The sequence below is a fragment of the Stegostoma tigrinum genome, chromosome 14, assembly GCF_030684315.1.
Source record: "Stegostoma tigrinum isolate sSteTig4 chromosome 14, sSteTig4.hap1, whole genome shotgun sequence".
In the NCBI taxonomy this organism is placed as follows: Eukaryota; Metazoa; Chordata; class Chondrichthyes; order Orectolobiformes; family Stegostomatidae; genus Stegostoma; species Stegostoma tigrinum.
In genome coordinates, this window is record NC_081367.1 from 47,550,302 (window position 1) to 47,570,514 (window position 20,213).

A 20,213-nucleotide genomic window follows, 5' to 3' on the forward strand; every position below is an offset into this window, starting at 1 on the left:
CGTTAATACAGTACCCTGTTCAATTCAGATACAGATGCCAATGGGATGAGAAGCAGGGAAGAGGCAGAGAGCTGTTATACTTCCATAGGCTGGCTTGGCCTTTGAGAAGAACAATTTGCGAGGCTGTGATGCCCTTTCTTTAATTCAGTATGAACTTCTGCATAAGGGCCAAGGCAGTTTCTATTTCACTTTAGATATGAACCCTTGTTCAAGTGATGGATTGTATTTAAACAATTAATCCTTCAAAGCTTTTGAAGTTCTTGTTACTTCAGCCAACTTCAAGCATTACTGAATGGGGATTTCATTCACTTCCTCCTCTTCAGCTGATTCCTCAGACTCACTATGTATCAATTCTTTAAAATCTTCCGCTGTTGGCTCTTCTTTCAATCAGTTCTGCAACCTTTCTTGGTCAGGTGAGGAAATCTTCCTCCAACCTTAATTACTTGCACTACACGATGGATTTTTGTTAATGACTGAAATTCCACTAAGTCGTTCACCACCTCTGGCCATAATTTCTGCTTGCAGGCATTGACCATGGCTGATCTCAGGATGAACTGATACCCATTTACGTTGCTTCTGCTGTCAGCAATGTTACAATTGTTCCAATGTTTTCATATTGACAGCACCATCACCATTGACAAATGCATCCAAAAGGTGCACCTTGTATATTGGGCCTTAAAATATTGAGATCACACCCGAGTCGAGAGACTGGATAAAACAGGCTTATGGGATAAAGAAAAAGCACCCGGACATTATGCATTTGAAATCAAGACACTTTGTGTGGCCTGAAATATAAATCAAAGAAACATCATTCTTTAAGCTTGCAGATATTCATCCACTTCCCTGATGAAGCAGTTATAAAACCAGTGAAAAATCACAGCTGCTGTGACCCGAGCCTTTATAAATTTGACATGTAAAATTCGGGTATAACAGGTTCTTGATTTAAAAGGGGAAAACCATAGGGTTCTCAGAACGTACAGAAGCACGGACTTCATGCCACAAGGAGGTCACGCAGTTCTTTGCAGCTTTCAAGTTAAAAGCCCTTTCCTCATTTTGAGATTATGTTCCTATTGACAACACTCCCTTCCATGCACTTCCACAAGTCTTCCAGATATGCTGGATTGCGTCATGGCGTGCACTAATGCTAACTCTTCTTGTGAGCTCACAGCATGCAATGAGAGTTCCAGTTAAAATACCAGGCCTCCAGGAATTCCCCGGCATCTGCTTGGCTTGTGAAATTATGGATGTGTTGTCCCAGTCAAATTCACGACCCTCTTTGTCCATGTCTAGTGAGACAAGTGAGAATTGGTTGTGTCTCTTGATGTCTAGTTGGTGTTCGCATATCCGTATTGTCAGTTTTCATCTGGGTTGGCTTATGTCGCATTTCACACAGACCTTGCAAGGCATTTTGTACATTACACCAGTTTTGCTGGTTTTGGGTGCAGGATCCTTTATGTTTGTAAGTAGCTGTTGTAGTGTCATTGTTGGTTTGTGAACTACCCTAATACCTAGTCTTGTGGTCATCTCAAAATGTCCTTGATATTGGGTTGGGTGATTAGTGAGTCTGGTTTGACGAGTTTGATTCCAGCACAGGACCCTGCAGCACCGGCTGCCTCAGCAGGGTTGGCCCAGCATGAATTAATGGTGGCAGCATTGGTGGAATCAGCGGAGCGTGGTGACACTTTGTTCCAGCACGGGAGCAATGCAGCAAATCACATCGTTGGTTTAGCAGCATGAACTCAAAGGACTGGGTTAGAGGAGCCTGGATACAGGCACATGGCTGAGTGAAGCAGGAGCTGTTCCAAAGACTGACTAACTTTGAGATAAGACTAAAAAAAAATGGACTTTAATGTTCCATTTTTCCAGCTTTATATTTTGGTTTAGTGTACGTTTTAAGATGGTGCTACGGAGTGGTTACTTTAGCAACACTGTTCATTATTATCAAATATATTTAATTCATAAATTAAATCAAATCAAGGAAAAGTATCTAGGGTGCAAATGCATCAATGTTTGAAGGGGCAGGGCACATTGTGAGTGTGATCAAAATATTTATGATATTTTGGGTTTCATAAACAAAATACTTTGAATGCAAAAGCAGAGGGGTTATGCAGGACCTAAACAAATCTTTGGTTAGGCCCCAAATACAAAATTCAGTTTTAGTCACGACACAATGAAAGATGAGAAGATCCTCAAAATGATGGTGAGATTTACTGGAATGATTCTAGGGATATTGGAGGTTACTGGCAAGATTAGTTGGAAATTCTGAAGTTAATCTCCTTTGCTGTAAAGAGAATAAGGAACTAAACAAGGGAAATATAAAAATGTTTATAAAATATTTTCCAGATCATCCTGCAGAGTTCATAGCCCAGAAGGCATAACAAATTCTTGCAGAGTTATTTGAATGGTGTGGGGGATAAGGGATTGAAAAGGTTTCTACTCCTGGTTGTTGAGCTGACTCCCCTGATATTAAATCCACACGCTCATGAGAAAATGTCCTTCCTGGTATACTGAACCACACCCTACTGCAAAGTTATTGCTACTGGAAAATTCTTGATTTGAGAACTTCCTACAAACTTGTCCATCAAAACTGAAAGTATATTGTATCTTGTGACTTGTGGATGAAGAAGAGTAAAAAAAAAGAGATGAATCACCTGAAAGGGAGATATGCTTAAAAACATGTAGAACAGTGGAATTACAGTGGAACTATTTTTCACCCTGATCTAATCAAAACGTGGCTTCAAAGTTTCATAAATCTGTAACATGTATTTAATATTATTGGACACTTCCTTTAAGAAGTTCTTTGGGAGAATAATGGTAAGCATTTTTTCATGCTCCTTTTGCTGGTTGTCAAGATGTTGAATGAATAAATAATGATTGAATAATATGCACCTGCAAGCTTACCTCTCCATAAATCCGAAAAGTGCCAGTTTCTTCATCAAGCTCAATTGCTGTGACACCAGGAACTTTTCTTGCTTGCTGAATATTCGAACCATGGGTTCCGATTGCCAGACCCATGAGATCCTCTCTGACAGTGAATTCCTCTTGGAAAGCAGCTGCTAGCTGCTTGGTACTCTGGTAGTTTAAAAAGAAATCACGAGCTAATTATTTCAGTTGACACAGACTAGACATGTGCGAAACTCACAAAACAAAGAGTGAACACAAAGCAATTCATATGAGAATTTTTAAGAAAACACCTTAAAAATTTCTGCTATGTAAACCTGGTTCATGCCATTTATTTAGACAGGTTTGCTTGAATGCTATTGATTCTGTTGGTAGCAATCATATATTTGCTGACAAAAGCAATTACAAAAATTTCCAACAATGAAATAATGTCCATGATGCAAAAAACTTGAAACACTAATTTGTCATAGTAGCTCTATAGACATTGTATCAATGCTACAGAGGTGTTGAACCAGAGTTCAAATGCCCAATCCATAATGTGACCTGAGCTGCAATGTAAACAGAAGTGATTAAATGCAGCTGGAACACCCCAATGAACTGTAAATAATTCTTGGGCTACCCAGCGTAGCGCAAGTGATAACTTCTCATAATACCACTCACCTTCTTGATTAAACCATTTATGAACGGTCTAACAGAACAAAACAATTCAAAACAACCTGAATCTTGAAGTACAATTTTTAGTTGTCCTCTGACTTGTGTACAAATACTGTTAAGGGAATTAATGGATTAAATAAATACTTGATTGAACATGCACACACACAGTATTTGTTTCAATTCAATGAAATAGGTGATAGCCGTTTTCCTGTTTGCTTCTTAAGAAAATGCCTTATCAGTCAACTCATATAATGAAAAGCTGTTCGTCATCATTAACTGGTGCAATTTCCATTGAAAAGTTCAGCATTGTCCTCTCATTCAGTATAAATTCTGTTTTCCTTTGGCTTTAGTATTTTCTTGAAAATTGCCCTGAGTAGAAGATAAAGCTTCAACAAAAGGTGCCTTTGATCTCAAGTTCTGTACTACCCAATCCTGTCTTTCCTGACATGCCGTAAATGAATAAACAGAGCATAGAAGGCAGCAGTTTATAAGAATCACACAGCATATGTAGGCTATTTTAGGTCCTTGAACCTATTTCACCAGTCAGTCATTCAATTAGATCATGGCAATTCTGCCACCTAATTCTTTTTATTTACATTTGTCAAACCCCTAATATCCCTGGATTATACAATCTATCAAACTCAAATTTTAAAAAAGTGATCAAGCATCAACTGCTATTTGCACAACACCAATCTGTATGTGGAAGTGTTCCTAACTTCACTCCTTAATGCGTCCAGCTCTATTCTTTCAAGAATGCTTCCAGTGCTAGATTCTCCAGCAGTAGAAATAGTTAATCTCTAAATTACCTTAATTGTTTCCCTTCATGTAACAAAAACTTCAACTAAATGCCCTGTAGCCTTCGAAATTATGGAGCAACAGCCCTAACTAGTTTAGGCTTGCCTCAACTTAAATGCTGGAGTTCAGTCATCATTCTGGTAAATCTATGCTGAATGCCCTGCATGGCTAAAAAATCCTAAAGAAGGTGTTTTACCTCAAACTGTTCTCAATACTTTAGATATGGTCAAGCTACAGCTTAGGATAGCTGAAACATGACTACTGTCTTCTTTATAGAGGGAGGTCCAGAATACAATGCCAGTATTTCATTAGCCTCAATTATTTTCTGTACCATGACATTTGCTTAGAACCCCATGTCGTTGCATATTTCCACTGTTTTTAGTTTTCACCTTAATTCCATTGCACGCAATTGAATTACTTGAGAAACTGCACTTTACTTCAAGCTCAATGCAAAGCTCTCACCTTCCTTTTCACAGAAAAGGAAACACCATCCAACTTAAGCTGATCCTCTTTTTCTAGAATTTCCAGATATAACAATTTGAGTTAGTCCGTAGAACAACATAATTCAAATGACCTTTTTTATTCTCATATTTGCATTCCTCAAATGAATACATCCTTTCTTTTTTTAAGGTGAGAATCTTTCTTGCCTCTTGAATGTCATCCTTTGAAAAATAATTTTGTACGATTTGAAATAATTCTATATTTACTAAATTAATCCTATTATATAGATAAACCTGCAGATTTTTTTTTAAAAAAGTTGAGCTCTAAGGACATTTCAGCAGAACAACTGGATGCGAGTTCAAGTATTCTGTTCAGTTACCAAACTATGCTATAAAATTTAGTGGATATGTGGAGCTGGAACACCTCCCCAGGCAGTTGTGAAGTATCCTCAGGGCACCTAAATCATATCTGTGCTCGTCGCTCAAATGTACCACCCATCATCCTGATAAGAAAATATTTTTAAAAATTCTGAACATCTTGCATCTGAGGTGTCTTCTAGAATCAAGGATTCCCAAATTCAGAAATTATGAAGAAGTTTTAAAAAAGTATTTAAAAACCCAACTTTTTTGATCACCTCCCTCTCTTGCCAAGCTTGTCCTTTACACTAATGACAAACTGTCACTTTGCCATGGCACAAACACATTAAAAATAAAAATCAGAGATAGTAGGAATTGCCGATGCCACAGTCCGAAATAACAGTGTGGAGCTGGAGAAGCACAGCAGGCCAAGCAGCAGAGAAGCAGGAAAATTGACATTCCAGGTAGGGACCCTTCTCCAGAAAAGGGCCCTGACCCACATCGTCAACTTTCCTGCTCCTCTGAAGCTGATTTTCCAGCTGTGCTCCTCCAGCTCCAAACATGTTATCTTTTAAAAATAAAAATGTTGCCTTTCATGACCCCTGTGACATATCATAATTAATTCTCTCCTCATCCTCTTAAGCAGTTTTTTGTACTTCAGATCCTTGGTCTCCAGTAAAGACACACTAATTATCTTTGAAAACAAGCAATCCAGCAAGACAATATTTTTGCTTACCTCCAAATGTTTTGTTGCCTCTTCATTCCTGGACACAAGCATGAGCTTTGTGCGAATACTACGCAAGTGCATATCACTAAGAATACTGACTCTTTTCACTGTGGCCTCTTTGGTAGACTATATTTTAAAAAAAAATCTATATAACTTGCAATGAACAAAAGATCATTAAAATCACAGCAATGCCCCAACACCACATTTACTTAGTTTCTTATTAGCATATTTTGAGACAGCCACAGCCACCAACACATTAGTGTGCACTTAGTTGCTCTTCTAGTTAGACAATAGGCACTGCATGCTCATTTGCCTAATTATCATTTGAAACTGTAACTACTAATTAAGTCTCCATCACTAACAGGACAGTGAATAGATAAGAACTCAAAATATCCTATACAGCTCATATCTATACCTCCATTTCCAACCTGTTATGTACTCAGTGAATAAGCATTGAAGGCTCCCAGAGGTCAAAAATCCCAAAAATTCAAAACCCTGTGTGACGGCATTTCTTTGAGTCTTAAAACAGTCAATCAATCCACATATTCTGAGACTACGACTCCTGGATCTACAGAAAACACACAGTGTGCATCTATCTTACTTAGCCCTCAGAATCTTGTATGTTTTCATTAGATTACCCCTCAATCCTCTAAAAGTCTAGAGAACACAGGCCAGTTTTGCTCAATACCCAGCATGTAACATAGCCCCCTCAGCCTTAGAATCAATCTGACAAATCTCTTTTACCCCCTGAGCAAGTACATACTTCCTTAGATGAGGAGATCATCTCTACACACTGGAAATAGCTTGCTAAAGACCTCCAAGTTTATCAAAAACTAGTTTTGAGAATTAAATCTAACCATCTCTTCAGTTCTTACCAAAACCAATAACTGACTAGTATCAGCACTGTAGAAAATGCAGTCTGCTTCAGTCGCCTTCTTAAAGTCCTTGTGTGCATTTTCATGTGCACAGCTGGAAGAGAAAAATGATGCAGTGTTAAATCCAGACGATATATTCCTACCATCAGCAACAAATATAAATACCACAGAGAAACTAAAATCAAACATTGTTCAAAGGCAAAAGTTATGCTTGAAAACAAATATTATAATAGTGAGAGATAATGGGAACTGCAGATGCTGGAGAATCCAAGATAACAAAGTGTGGAGCTAGATGAGCACAGCAGGCCAAGCAGCATCTCAGGAGCACAAAAGCTAACGTTTCGGGCCTAGGCCCTTCATCAGAAAAGCTTTTCTGATGAAGGGTCTAGGCCCGAAACATCAGCTTTTGTGCTCCTAAGATGCTGCTTGGCCTGCTGTGCTCATCTAGCTCCACAATTTGTTATAATAGTGACACTGACTTAAAGGATAATGTAGGCAAAACCTTGAATATATCAGTCAAAGATCTGACTGTACTAACCCCATTTCTCATAGTTATGATTGTAATGGCCATATAAGTGAATATCTAAATACTTCTTAAATGTTACAGGTGTTTCTGACTCAAATCACTCTTTCAGGCAGTGTGTTTTGGACCATAACCATACTCGAGGAAAAAAAAAAATTCTGAACTCTCATCTTAACCTCCTTCTTCTGATTGTCAAGATATGCCTGCTGCTTGCTGACCTCGACTAATTTTAAAAAGAGCCTTCTTTACCATTCTATGCCCCTCAATCTTTTATTACAGTTGGTCTTCTAGTTCTGAACCCCTCCACTGAAAAAGGTATTCACTTATTCTATCAAAATTCATAATATTGAATACTTGTGCGAAATCCTCTCTCCGCCTTCTCTACCTATTTCATGCAAAGGAATCATTATCTTGCTTGTTCCTCCACAAAATTCCTCATCCCTGGTACCTATCTAGAAAATCACCTCTGCTTCTTACATAAAGGCCTTGACATTTTTTTGCCCAAAAATTGAAACTGCACAATAGCTGGTGTTTTAGCAGTGACTTATAATTGGTTAGCTTAGCTTCCTTGCTTTAGTTCTCCATCCTCTACTTATAAAACATTACCACCTAACATTTATGTGAATGAACTCCCAAATCTCCATTAATGTTTAGTTTTTTTAAAAAAACTTTTGTGGGCTTCATTCTTCCTTTGAAAAGGAATCACTTCTGCATTTAATTTCATCAACACATGCCTGCCCAAGTCACTGCTATTCTGCTCATTGTTTAAATTCCCATATTTTATGTTGTGTAATCTTTGAAACAATGCCTTCTTTCAGTCGCAATGCAATTCATAGATGTACATCAAAAAGGTCCAGTGATCCCAACATCATTCCCTGCAGACGCTATATTCATCCAACCAGTCCAATCAAAAACACTCCTCTATCTCTTAGCCAATTCTGCAAAGGGGTCAGCACTTTTAATTCTACAGAATAGACTTTTTGATAAAAAAAATAGAATGATTAAATTAGATTCCCTACAGTGTGGAAATAGGCCCTTTGGCCCAACAAGTCCACTCTGCCCCTTGAAGCATCCCACCCCCCTATAATCCACACACCCCCGAACACTACGGGCAATTTACCATGGCCAAACCCCCTAGTCTGCACATCTTTGGACTGTGGGAGGAAACCGGAGCACCCGGAGGAAACCCACGCAGACACAGGGAGAATGTGCAAATTCCACACAGACAGTCACCCAAGGCTGGAATCGAACCTGTGCCCCTGGTGCTGTAGGCTGCAGTGCTAACCACTGAGCCACTGTGCCGCCCCTAATAATGTTCAACTTCAATCAACTTCTTAAAAATCCATATTTACAACATTAACTGCCTTCTGTACCCAAATGTCACCTGTTCTTTTATTTTAAGATATGATTAAGATGTGCAATTTATAGTTCTGTTTTAGAACATAGAACATAGAACAGTACAGCACAGAACAGGCCCTTCAGCCCACAATGTTGTGCCGACCATTGATCCTCATGTATGCACCCTCAAATTTCTGTGACCATATGCATGTCCAGCAGTCTCTTAAATGACCCCAATGACCTTGCTTCCACAACTGCTGCTAGCAACGCATTCCATGCTCTCACAACTCTCTGTGTAAAGAACCCGTCTCTGACATCCCCTCTATACTTTCCTCCAACCAGCTTAAAACCATGACCCCTCGTGCTAGCCATTTCCGCCCTGGGAAATAGTCTCTGGCTATCAATTCTATCTATGCCTCTCTTTATCTTGTATACCTCAATTAGGTCCCCTCTCCTCCTCCTTTTCTCCAATGAAAAGAGACCGAGCTCAGTCAACCTCGCTTCATAAGATAAGCCCTCCAGTCCTGAAAAGAGTTTGGATTTAAAACTATTGGCATGTGCGTTTAATTTTGAGAAGGAATTAAAAATTAAGCAGATTCGTCTTCTGGAACCATGGCTTTAAACAAGAATGAGTTTCCTAGAATGTGAATGGAAGTTTGTTTAAACCATAAAGGTTATGACTGACAAGAGACAACGTAAAGCCATTAGGTCAGCAGAGAGTAGAATGAGCAATATTTATGTTCTCATATTTCAATGAAAGATCTTAAAGTGGAAAAAAAGCAAATCAAGCCAGGTTTCATTCTGGGGTCTGATTTGTACAGTAGTAACATGAGCTGGCATCATGACAGATGTAATGATCCACGTTCATAAGGTCAGAACTATGAACTGTTTGCAGGAGACAAATGATAGGGAATCATAAGGACATCTTAATTCAGCAGTTGATCAATCTGATTAACTGCAAAGTGGTCCTTATTTTTATCCTCACAATTGTAGAATAGAAGAACATTTCAACAAGTTAAAACAGTTACGACAAGCATCTGTTCTCTACTTACGCTTCTCTTAAATCATCGGGAACATTAATTGTGCACTTGAAGAAAGTATTCTTTGTAACTGTCTTGTTTGGGTTCATAGGCCGTAACCGCTCAAAAGTAACGATTTCATTGTACGTTGCATCACAGGCAGCATATTCAATTACATAAAACTGCATAAAACAAAAGGATGTCAAATCTGGACAAAAACAGGATGTATGTCTATAAAATGCTTTAAAAAATTAGTCAAACTGATCCAGAAGAAAAAACCTACAGATGTCCTTCTGCAAAGGTGTTTTGAGCAAGCAAATTTAACATTGACATATAGCTAATACAAGTACCTGATAAATAAAGGGATAGTGATATTTGTTAAAAATATAAAAATTCAGGGGCTAATCAGTGTAACAATGTAAATTTAGATTCTTAAAATAATCTGTCTTCACGAGACTACTACAGGTGGGGTTCAAACATTTAAGAAAGTTTCGACTACGGTCTTCAGTTCAATTAACTCTTCTAGTAGAATATTACAATAAACTTTCAACATAAGCACACATCTCATATTCGTTATCCTCCGTGTCAGTAACTATTTAATCAATGGTCTTTCAGACTGCCCAACCAAAAAGACAAGAAGTTGTTTCCAATTCACTTTGAGAACCTAACTTGAAAAACCTTTAGTAAAGCTTCTCACTGCTCTCTACTGTATTGTTATATCTCTCAAGACTCTCCTTACAACGATGTTACTTCATTTGATTTTAACTGCACAACCTCAATTGACATCATGGTTTATTTAATGATACTTTAAATGCATACAGTATATTAGCTTAACTGAAATTTCTTAGTATTTACACTTTCACTCCACACACGATTTGCAAAATCATAAACACTGAGAATGGCTTAAGACAAAAACAAAGTCTGAAATATGTCTGCGAAGGATTTATATTATTACAGCTTTTTTTAAAAATTGTCTGCAGTGAAATGCAAATATTCCTAGGCCACTTCCAATAGGCAAAATTGTTAGACTGAGTAGAAACAGTAGTTTTTTGTGCTTCCCTCCGAATACCATCAAGACCACAACATTTCAGTGTAAGACTAGCAAAGGAACCTCAACTTCAACAGGTAATGCAATTGGTACATATACACAACGAAGTCTATAACAAGAGAACAGGGCTTTGTTGGATCGCGTAAAACCAAAAGAAAACCAAGAACTGTGGCAGTGCTGCACAAACCACTTTCCTATGTTAACACATTTCAATTCACTTTCGCGATGGCAATTGGGGACTGTAAAGTTTTAAGAGCAGATAGCGAGTTTTGAGAAGATTTGTAGCTCAGGTTGAGCTTCTGGATGTGAGTTTGCTCGCTGAGCTGGAAGGTTAGTTTTCAGACGTTTCACCACTCTTACCTAGAATGGTGACGAAACATCTGAAAACTAACCTTCCAGCTCAGCGAGCAAACTCACTTTAAGAGTAGATTCGTAGCTTGGGTTGTAGCTGTTGTGGATGACGGATCAGGAGATACTATCACAGGCATGACGACAGGAAGGTACTACATACCCCAACGCGCACCACGCTACCTTACATCAGGAACACATCTGAACTGACCACAAGACTCTTATGACCACTGGGCATCCGAGTAGCACACAAACCCACATCAACTGTACACCAACTGCTCACCCAGGCTGAAGACCCACTATGGACAGGATCAATGTCATATACAAGATACCCTGCAAAGGCTGTGATAAACACTATAATGGACAAACAGGAAGGAAATTAAACACAAGGGTACACAAACATTAACCGGCAACAAAAAGACACAACCAATATACACTCATCGCCATCCACACAGATAAGGAGAACTACCAATTCGATTGGGACAACACCAGGATCCTGGGAGGCAAAGCAGAGACAAGCACGGAACTCCCAGATGCCTGGTACTCCACTAAGAAAGCCATCAATAAACAGAGCTGGACCCTATTTACACTCCAGTGTGAAGGAAAACCGGAAGTGAGGTTATCCAGCTCAATGGACACCACAGTTTGATTATCAGCCAGGAAAGTACAACAGCGTTTCATCAGAGGCTGTACTGATGACGTTATCCAGCAGGGTAATGAAACGTCTGCAGAACAACAAACCAGCTCAGCGACTAACCAACCACAACAATGGGGATTGGAAAAAGTCACATACGAAAAAAAAACTTCTTGAAAATTAAGATGTGCCTCCAAATGCCAGCAAAAACATGACTATGATAAAACAATTCAGTATGTTATCATTAAATACTGCATTTGGATCCACATGTAATGTTACATCACATAACTGATCATGTTTGTTTTTAAAGGACTTGGTAAAAATCCTTGCAGTTTTACGTACTCATGGAGATTTTAGCCAAGCTTGCCAAATTTGCTGGTGATAGAAGACTTGGTGAAACTGCTCTCACCTCCACCTATAGACACTGTACAGCAAAATACACCCAAGTCCCATTCCAACCACCTCCATCCACCCACCATACACATGCACACTCACTCATCAACCCTTTTTAACCTCCACTCCACTCATTCAGCATTCCTCTTCCCAAACCTTATTTCCACCATACCCACTCCCAACCAGGCCCCACTGATAGCCATTTCCTCTTCCACTGCCAACCACACGAAGGTTTCCTCCCCAATGCCAAACTCACTCACCTCTCCTTCTGAACCCACCTCCAACTAGGATTTCTCCTTCCTTTTCAAACTTCACTTTAGATCACAGACACTACTCCAACTTTAGCAGGCTGTAGCTTCTTTTTAACCAGCACCACCAGGATGTGTACTAGTGGCAAATGGCAAACCATTGACCTTGGTCAAGAGCTCAGGTTCAGATCTCAGAAACCAACAGGCCACTGAGTGCAGCCCTTTATGTCAAAAAACCTCTTGGTACTGTTGGCAGTGATAGAGGTGGTGCAAAGTGGCAACTGTTGTCAAGAGCAGGACATGAATGGGGCACACAAAGCTGAAATCTGCCACACGAGGCCAGAACCAGAGTCTATTGCCCATCTACTTTGCCAAACCACAAAAATTTACTTTATTTTAATAAAACCATAAGTACTAGAGAAACTCAGCAAGTGCAGCGGCACTTGAGAAAGAGCATAAACATTGAATCCAACATGGTTCTTTTGTACTGCTAACTCAATTCCTTTTTCTACCAACTGCCAAACCTGCCGAGTTTCTCAAGCTGTTTGTTTTTATTTCAAATCTCCAGGGACCACTGTACTTTGCTTTTAGTTCAAATATTTCTCATCCTTGACTAGCATGATTTGCAGGTCAAGTATTTCTGTTTAAAAAAATACAACCCAGTTTAAAATTTCAGAATCATCTTGAAATATTAACTTACATCTCCTTTCATCATCCGAACTCTGGCAAGCCACCATCCACATGGCTCTTGTTCATTTGCTCGAGAATAAACCTGAGAGAATGGTAATAAAAATGAAGAAATAACATCAGTGAATGATTCAAACAGAAGTTTTCGTTATTATACACCACATACTCACTCCAAAAGAAAAGTAAATTTTCAAAAGATTAACTCTGCTGTATGCCTTTGCAGATTCCATCAACCAGGTAAAAATTGGGCAGACTAAGTACAACACAAGTAAATGTGAACATGTCCTTTTCAGCAGGAAGGACAGAAAACGGTTTACTATTCAAAAGAAGAGATTACAGAATTCAATGGTATTGAAGGATTCAAGCGTCCAGCTACAGAGAATTCTTCTGATGCGGAAGAATATCAATCCTCCATTATATCATCATTGGCTTCCCCAGCACTTTGACTCAGTGTCAAATTCCAGCCCTTCTACACAATCTTGCATATTATTCAAATGAATACAACCAACCAGTGCCCTTTTGAATGCCTCAATTGACCCTACCTCCACCACAGTATCTATTTCAGAGCCAACTCATCTGGAAGTTTTTGTCAAATCACATTGCCTTCTTTTGCGAAACCCTTCAAAACTACGTCCTCTGTTTCATGATTTTTTTCCCCCCGCAAAAGGGACTAGTTTCTCCCTGTTTGCCCTGCCCAGATCACACTATGATTTTGAAATTTATCAGATCTCCCCTTTGCCTTCTCCTCTTCAAGAGAAACAGCCCCAACTTCTCTAATTTATCCACAGAACTGAAGTGTTTCATCCATAATGTTAGAAAGGATGTGAATGCATTGGACAAAGTGTGGGACCCAGAACTGTATACAATACTCCAGATGATCTAACGAGTGTCCTGTACAGTAACTTCCCTGTTCTTGTACACTATGTCCCTATTAAGCCTGGAATACTAGATGCTTTACTTACAAACCCTGTTACCTGACCTTAACTTTTTTTTGGGAAGAAGTCCAAAACTACAGGACATAGGTTTAAAGTGAGAGGGGAAAACATGAAAGGTACTCAAGGAGCAACTTTTTCATGCAGAGGGTTGCGCGTGTATGGAATGAGCTGCTAGAGGTAGTAGAGGAGGCTGGTACAATTACCACATTTAAAAAGGCATCTGGATGGGTACATGAACAAGAAGGGTTGAGGGATATGGGCCAAATGCTGGCAAATGGGACTAGATTAGTTTACGATATCTTGTTGGCATGGACATGCTGTAACAAAAGATGTGCTCCCATGTTGTACATCTCTATGACTCGAATGTCAATTGTGAAACCACTGCCAACGACCATTACTTCCTTCAAAGAAAGGAAAGGTCATCCTTAACCAAATCTGGCCTACCCATGAATCCACTCTGTGCACCCTCTGAAGTAGCCTAGCAAGCAATTCAGTTGTATTAAACTGCTTAAAAACTGTAAAGAAAGAAACTAGACTGACCACCTGATGACAATCTAGGCACTGAAAATGACAAACACTGCCCCTGCCGATCCTGCAAAGTCTTCCTTACTAATGTTTGGGGACTAACGCAAAAATTGGGATATCTTTCTCACAAACTAGTCAAGCAACAGCCCGACACAGACTTAATTGCAGAATCACACCTCACTCAATCCAGCACCTTCTCTATCCTTGTTCTTTCCATTCAGTCAGACAAGATATTAATGTACAATTGAAAGGGAATTTTTCCTGAGACTCCTCAGCATTGGGTCTGGACCCAATTAAGTTTCATGCAATCAGGTCAAAAGTAGGCAAGGGAACACCCTGCTGATTGCAATGTACTCCTACTCCATTACAGTTGGATGAATCAGTACTTATCCATTTTAACTACTACTTGGAGGAAGTACAGAATGGCAAATGCTCAGAATGTATATTCTGGGTGAGGAACTTCAATGTATATCATGCAGAATTGTAAGAGGGGCTTGCGAGAAACAAAACCAGGCAAATCTAAAAATGAAGTGCCAGACAGATCAAGCTACGACACAGAGTTCCATACATGCTAAACACCATAAACAGACAGTGATAGGCAGACATAAGCAATTCCAAAGTATCAGATTCATGCTCCACAATCCAACCACAACTAGTTGTCCACCACCATCTGCAACTAAACAATTCACTGGAGAAAGATAATCTCCCTCAATTATACCACCCTCAAATGATAGCAGTGCTCTGCATAGCTGTGCAAAAAATAAAGAGCAAAAACTTACATCAGCACCTATGGTGGTCTGCAGTACTGCAGCTCAGTCTTCAGCCAATCTGAATCATTTTACAAGACACCAAGAGCACGCTGGAGGGGTGGAATATTGAAACGGCTACAGGCCCTGACAATATTCCCACAACAGTACTGAGGATTATTCCTTCAAAACCTGCCATACAGCTAGCCAAGCTGTTGCAGTACAGATTCATTGCCATATACCCGACAAACACACAAAATTGTCCAGGTCTGTCCTGTCCACCAAAAGCAGGACAAATCCAATCTGGCCAGCTGTCACCCAATCACACTACTCTTGATCATCAGTAGAAAGTGATGGAAGGGGTCAGTGATAGCACCGTCAGTCAGTACCTGCTTTGCAATAACTTGCCCACTGATGGTCAGTTTGAGTTCTTGCAGGGCCACTCAGCTCCTGATCTCATTACAGCCAAACAGCTGAACCCTAAACATGAGGGGAGAGTGACGGCCCTCGATATCAAGGCTGCATTTAACCGAGTACGGCAGAGGAACCTTAACAAAACTCGGTTCAGGCCTAGCATATAAAAGGAAGGTGATTGTCAGTGGTCAGTCATCTCAGGTCCAAGGCATCACTGCAGCTATTCTTCAGGGTAATGGCCTTTGCTTTACCATCCCCAGCTGCTTCAACGACCTTCCCTTCATCAAAAAGGTCAGACGTGGAGATGGTCATAGATAATTATATCATTCCTCAGATACTGAAATGTTCCATATCCAAATGCGGCAAGACCGGGACAAACAGCTTGGAATCTATCAGTGGCAACTAACATTCATGCACACAAGCGACATACAATGACCATCTCCAACAAGACAGAATCTAAGCATTGCCCCTTGACATCATCACTACATATGCCAGTACCACTACCCTGGGGGGTTATAATTAACCAGAGACTGGAGGGAACCACTACTGTGGTTGCAAAAGCAGGTCAGAGATTAGAAATTCGGCAGAAAGTAGCTCACCTCCTAACTTTCAAAAATCAATTCACTTTCTACAAAGCACAAGTTCGGAGGAATATACCCTCTCTGCTTGGATTCAGACAGCTCCAACAACCAGGAAACTTGACACCATCAAGGGCAGAGTAGCCCACATGATTGGCAACACATCCACAATGTTCATTCCTTCCACTACAATGCATACCGGCAACCACAAGATGTTCTGCATAAATTCAACAAGTCTCTTTAGATAGCATCTTCCAAACCCATGACCACTACCATCTAGAAAAACGAGGGCTGCAAATACATTGGAGTTGCAGCACCAGGTAACGCACTGCATTTCTTTCAATGTCACTGGATCAAAATCCTTAAGCTCCCTGCAAAAGTTAGTACTTAAGTCATAATACAAATTCAATGATTCTAAATGCACTTTTTGTATTAGGTTTAAAACTTCTACAAGCAGGTGATTAGTTTTAGATCTATTTTATCTGGTGCATGCTCTCTTTCACGCACAGTTTTATTTGCTTGTGCTTGTCTTTCTCCGTCTTGCTATTTTGTGTTGCCCCAAAGTGTCTCTCTTGTCTTGTTTCATCTAATTCCTGCACATGCTCTTTCTCGCACTGTTTTATCTGGCATCTGCTCTCTGCATGGTGCTGTTTTATCTGGAACATGAGTTAGAAACTTAACATGCAGGCACATCAAGTCACCAAAGTAAATGAATGCTGTTGCTTATCAAAAGGGAAATGGAATATAAAAGTAACAAAGTTTTATTACAACTGTACATTGTCTTACTTCGAATCGAGAAGCTTGACATCAACCAGGATCCAGCAGTCCATCTTACTGGCAGCACATCCACAAACATACACTCCCTCTACCAACAATATTCAGCAGCTGCAGTAAATGCACCGCAGGAATTCACAAAGATCCTCAGAAAGCACCTTCCAAACTCACAACCACTTTCACTTAGAAGGTCAAGAGCAGCAGCAAAATGTGAACATCACCACTTTAAGTTCCTCTCCAAGCCACTCACCATCCTGATTGAAGGAATGTGATCTATTCCCAGTTTCACTGGGTGAAAATCCTGGAATTCCCTCACCAATGCCATTGTGGGTCAACTCACAGCAGGTGGACTGCAGCTGTTCATGAAGGCAGCTCACTGCCACCTTCAAGGGCAACTAAGGACAGGCATTAAATGACGACCAGCCAGGGGCATCCAAATCCCACAAAGGGAAAAAACCTTAATCCTGCCCAACCAAAGCTATCTCAATTTTAATTTAAAAACTGATTGAGCATGAATTTCCATCTGTGAAAGGAAACTCCAAACTTCTACTTGCTTGTGTGTAAACTTGCTTCCTTATTTCACATCTGAAAACTCTGGCTGTAATTTTTTGACACCATTTGTTCTAAACATCCTTACAGGCCGTATTGCTCCCCTTACTATACATTAAAAAAAAACTTTGTTCAAGTCATGTCTTAGCCATCGAAGTTCCAGAAAATACAACCATAGTTTTTTTTAAATCTCTCCTTGTAACTGAACACCTGGGGAGTCTAGGTATCATTCTGGGAAATTTACTTTGCACTCCCTTGTAGGTCAATATATTGACCATAAAATATAGCACTCAGACTAGTCTCATTAATCCAGGTGTGGTCTTCACCAGGGATGTGTCAGCTGAAACATGAAAAAACACTCAAAAAGATGTCATTAAATAAATATTACAAGAATTTTTTTGAAAACAAGTTAGAAACAAATGACATCAAGCACACATTATGTACATGTCAGGACATTGACAGAACAAAGCTCCAGAAGTATTTAAGGCTCTGAAAATGAGTAAATTCCTTGACAAACAAGTGATTCCAGGATTCTAAGAAAGTGAAGTACAAGTAATGTCAACATTTGTACATTTTCAATTAACTTAATGGGACTCTGCTAGACATACAGAAAAATTCAGTTTCCATCTATCATATTCAAGATGTAAATACATCTCACAGCTATTGACTTTTTGTATAACTGTTAAATTTTGCCAATAAACAGAATTAAGCTAAAGAGTATCATTTAGATGAAAATATCCTAATCTGGTAAAAAAATTTAAAGACACTACAATCCTGCACGTAAACAGTCATATTCTGGCATATAATACGCATGCGAACATGAAACTTTTCATTCATATCAACCTCATTTCAAAAAGTTAATGCTGTGATTGTTGACATTACTTTTCTTCATTAGTTACTGAATGATGGCAATAAACTAGAGATTTTATATTTATATCAGGGCATCCCAAAGCATTTTACAGTTAATGAGGCACTAAGTGCAAAAACAGAAGCTTCTGGAAAAGCTCAGCCGATGAGGCAGCATATGTGAAGGGAAAAAAAAATCACTTCTGAGGAAGGGTCACCAGACGCATAACATTAACTCTGAATTTTTTTCCTTCTGAGACACTGCCAGACCAGCTGACCTTTACCAGCAACTTCTGCTTTTTGTTCCTGATTTACAGCATCTGCAGTTCTTTTGGTTTTTATAAAGCACTAAGTGCAGTCAGCACTGATTGGGATTTGGAAGGGAATATGCAGGTCACAGTACTCCCTTGTATCTGTTGCCCTTGTTCTAAGTAGTAGGGCTCATGGATTTGGAAGATACTGTCAAAGAAAACTTGGTGAGTTGCTGCAGTATATCTTTTACATGATACACACCACTGCCAATGTGTGTCAGTGTTTAATTGAGTACACATGGAAGCTGGTGAAACAGGCGCCAATTAACTAGCCTGCTTTGTCCTGGATGAAGAAGAGCTTCTTCAGTGCTGTTACAGCCACACTCTTTCAGGCAAGTGGAGAGTAATTAATGATACTCTGACTTTGTCCCTTGCAACTAATGGACAGGCAAAGGAGCCAGGAGGCGAGTCAGTCAACTCAAAATTTTGATCCTGTGACCTATAGTGCTGAACATATACAGAAGTAAACATCAACTTTAGTAGCAACAAAGTGGCAAACAATATTTGGATTACGTTTAACAAATTTGCACCTTTGACACATCTTAAGATGTAATAAATTGGAAAGGATACTTACAAGAATTCTTGAGGCATGACTTTTGGCAAAAAAATTCACTTTTTAATACAAAATAGCTTTAAAAAATGCGTGTGGAGCTTAAATAAGCTGGCTATCAGAACTAATTTGGTTACAGTTTGTTTTATCTAGCTTCACAATTATTTGAAACTCACCTCAACCTCATCGCCTTCACTAATCTCCTTTTTGAGATCAGAAGGAGGTGGTAATCGCACATCACAGAAAGGAATCCGACGTGCTGGTTGCCAACTATTAAAAAAAGAAGTAACTGGAATCAGGAAAATAGATCTTCAATTGAGCATGTTTTCTGACAGAGTACCTTTAATTCCCTCCCTTTAGAATTAAAAGATGAAGTGTATGAATTCAGTGATTTCAGAGATAATGGGAACTGCAGATGCTGGAGAATTCCAAGATAATAAAATGTGAGGCTGGATGAACACAGCAGGCCAAGCAGCATCTCAGGAGCACAAAAGCTGACGTTTCGGGAAGGGTCCAGGCCCGAAACGTCAGCTTTTGTACTCCTGAGATGCTGCTTGGCCTGCTGTGTTCATCCAGCCTCACATTTTATTATCTTGGAATTCAGTGATTTAACAGGTTCCTATGAATACATTCAGAATTTTAAAAAGTTAGAGAAGTGCTGAAATAAAGATATTTTGCAAAAAAGTCCAGTGTTGCATATGGTTCTGGAAGATCATATGTTGGAGACTACATTAAATTCCACTGAATCTAACAGAGTCCTGGGATGGGAAAAACACGAAACATCTTAGGATTTTCAAGGATGAAGATCTATCTCCTAGTCTCCCAAAGTATAGCTTACAAATGTAACTTGTACTTTGTTGCTATCATGCAACAAACTGCATACTGTTTGAGACAAGTTCCTCATGTTAAGGCTCACAATGGTGTTCATTGTAAACCACAGTCACAGATATACAGCACAGTAACAGACCTTTCAGTCCAACTCATCCATGCCAACCAGA

At 39.5% G+C, this 20,213-nt stretch overlaps 1 protein-coding gene across 4 annotated transcripts in view; it reads right to left on the reverse strand.

The window, feature by feature from the left end:
• The window catches only part of fxr1 (FMR1 autosomal homolog 1), a 100,595-nt gene that overhangs the window by 54,096 nt on the left and 26,286 nt on the right, over positions 1-20,213 (reverse strand). For all 4 annotated transcript variants that reach the window (XM_048541565.2, XM_059651120.1, XM_059651119.1 and 1 more), the window contains exons 3-8: positions 19,392-19,485; positions 13,001-13,072; positions 9,663-9,811; positions 6,750-6,843; positions 5,884-6,000; positions 2,902-3,072 (exon numbers count right to left, since the gene is read on the reverse strand). In XM_048541565.2, the coding sequence (XP_048397522.1) occupies positions 2,902-3,072; positions 5,884-6,000; positions 6,750-6,843; positions 9,663-9,811; positions 13,001-13,072; positions 19,392-19,485 (697 nt within the window). The remainder of the gene's footprint in view (positions 1-2,901; positions 3,073-5,883; positions 6,001-6,749; positions 6,844-9,662; positions 9,812-13,000; positions 13,073-19,391; positions 19,486-20,213) is intronic.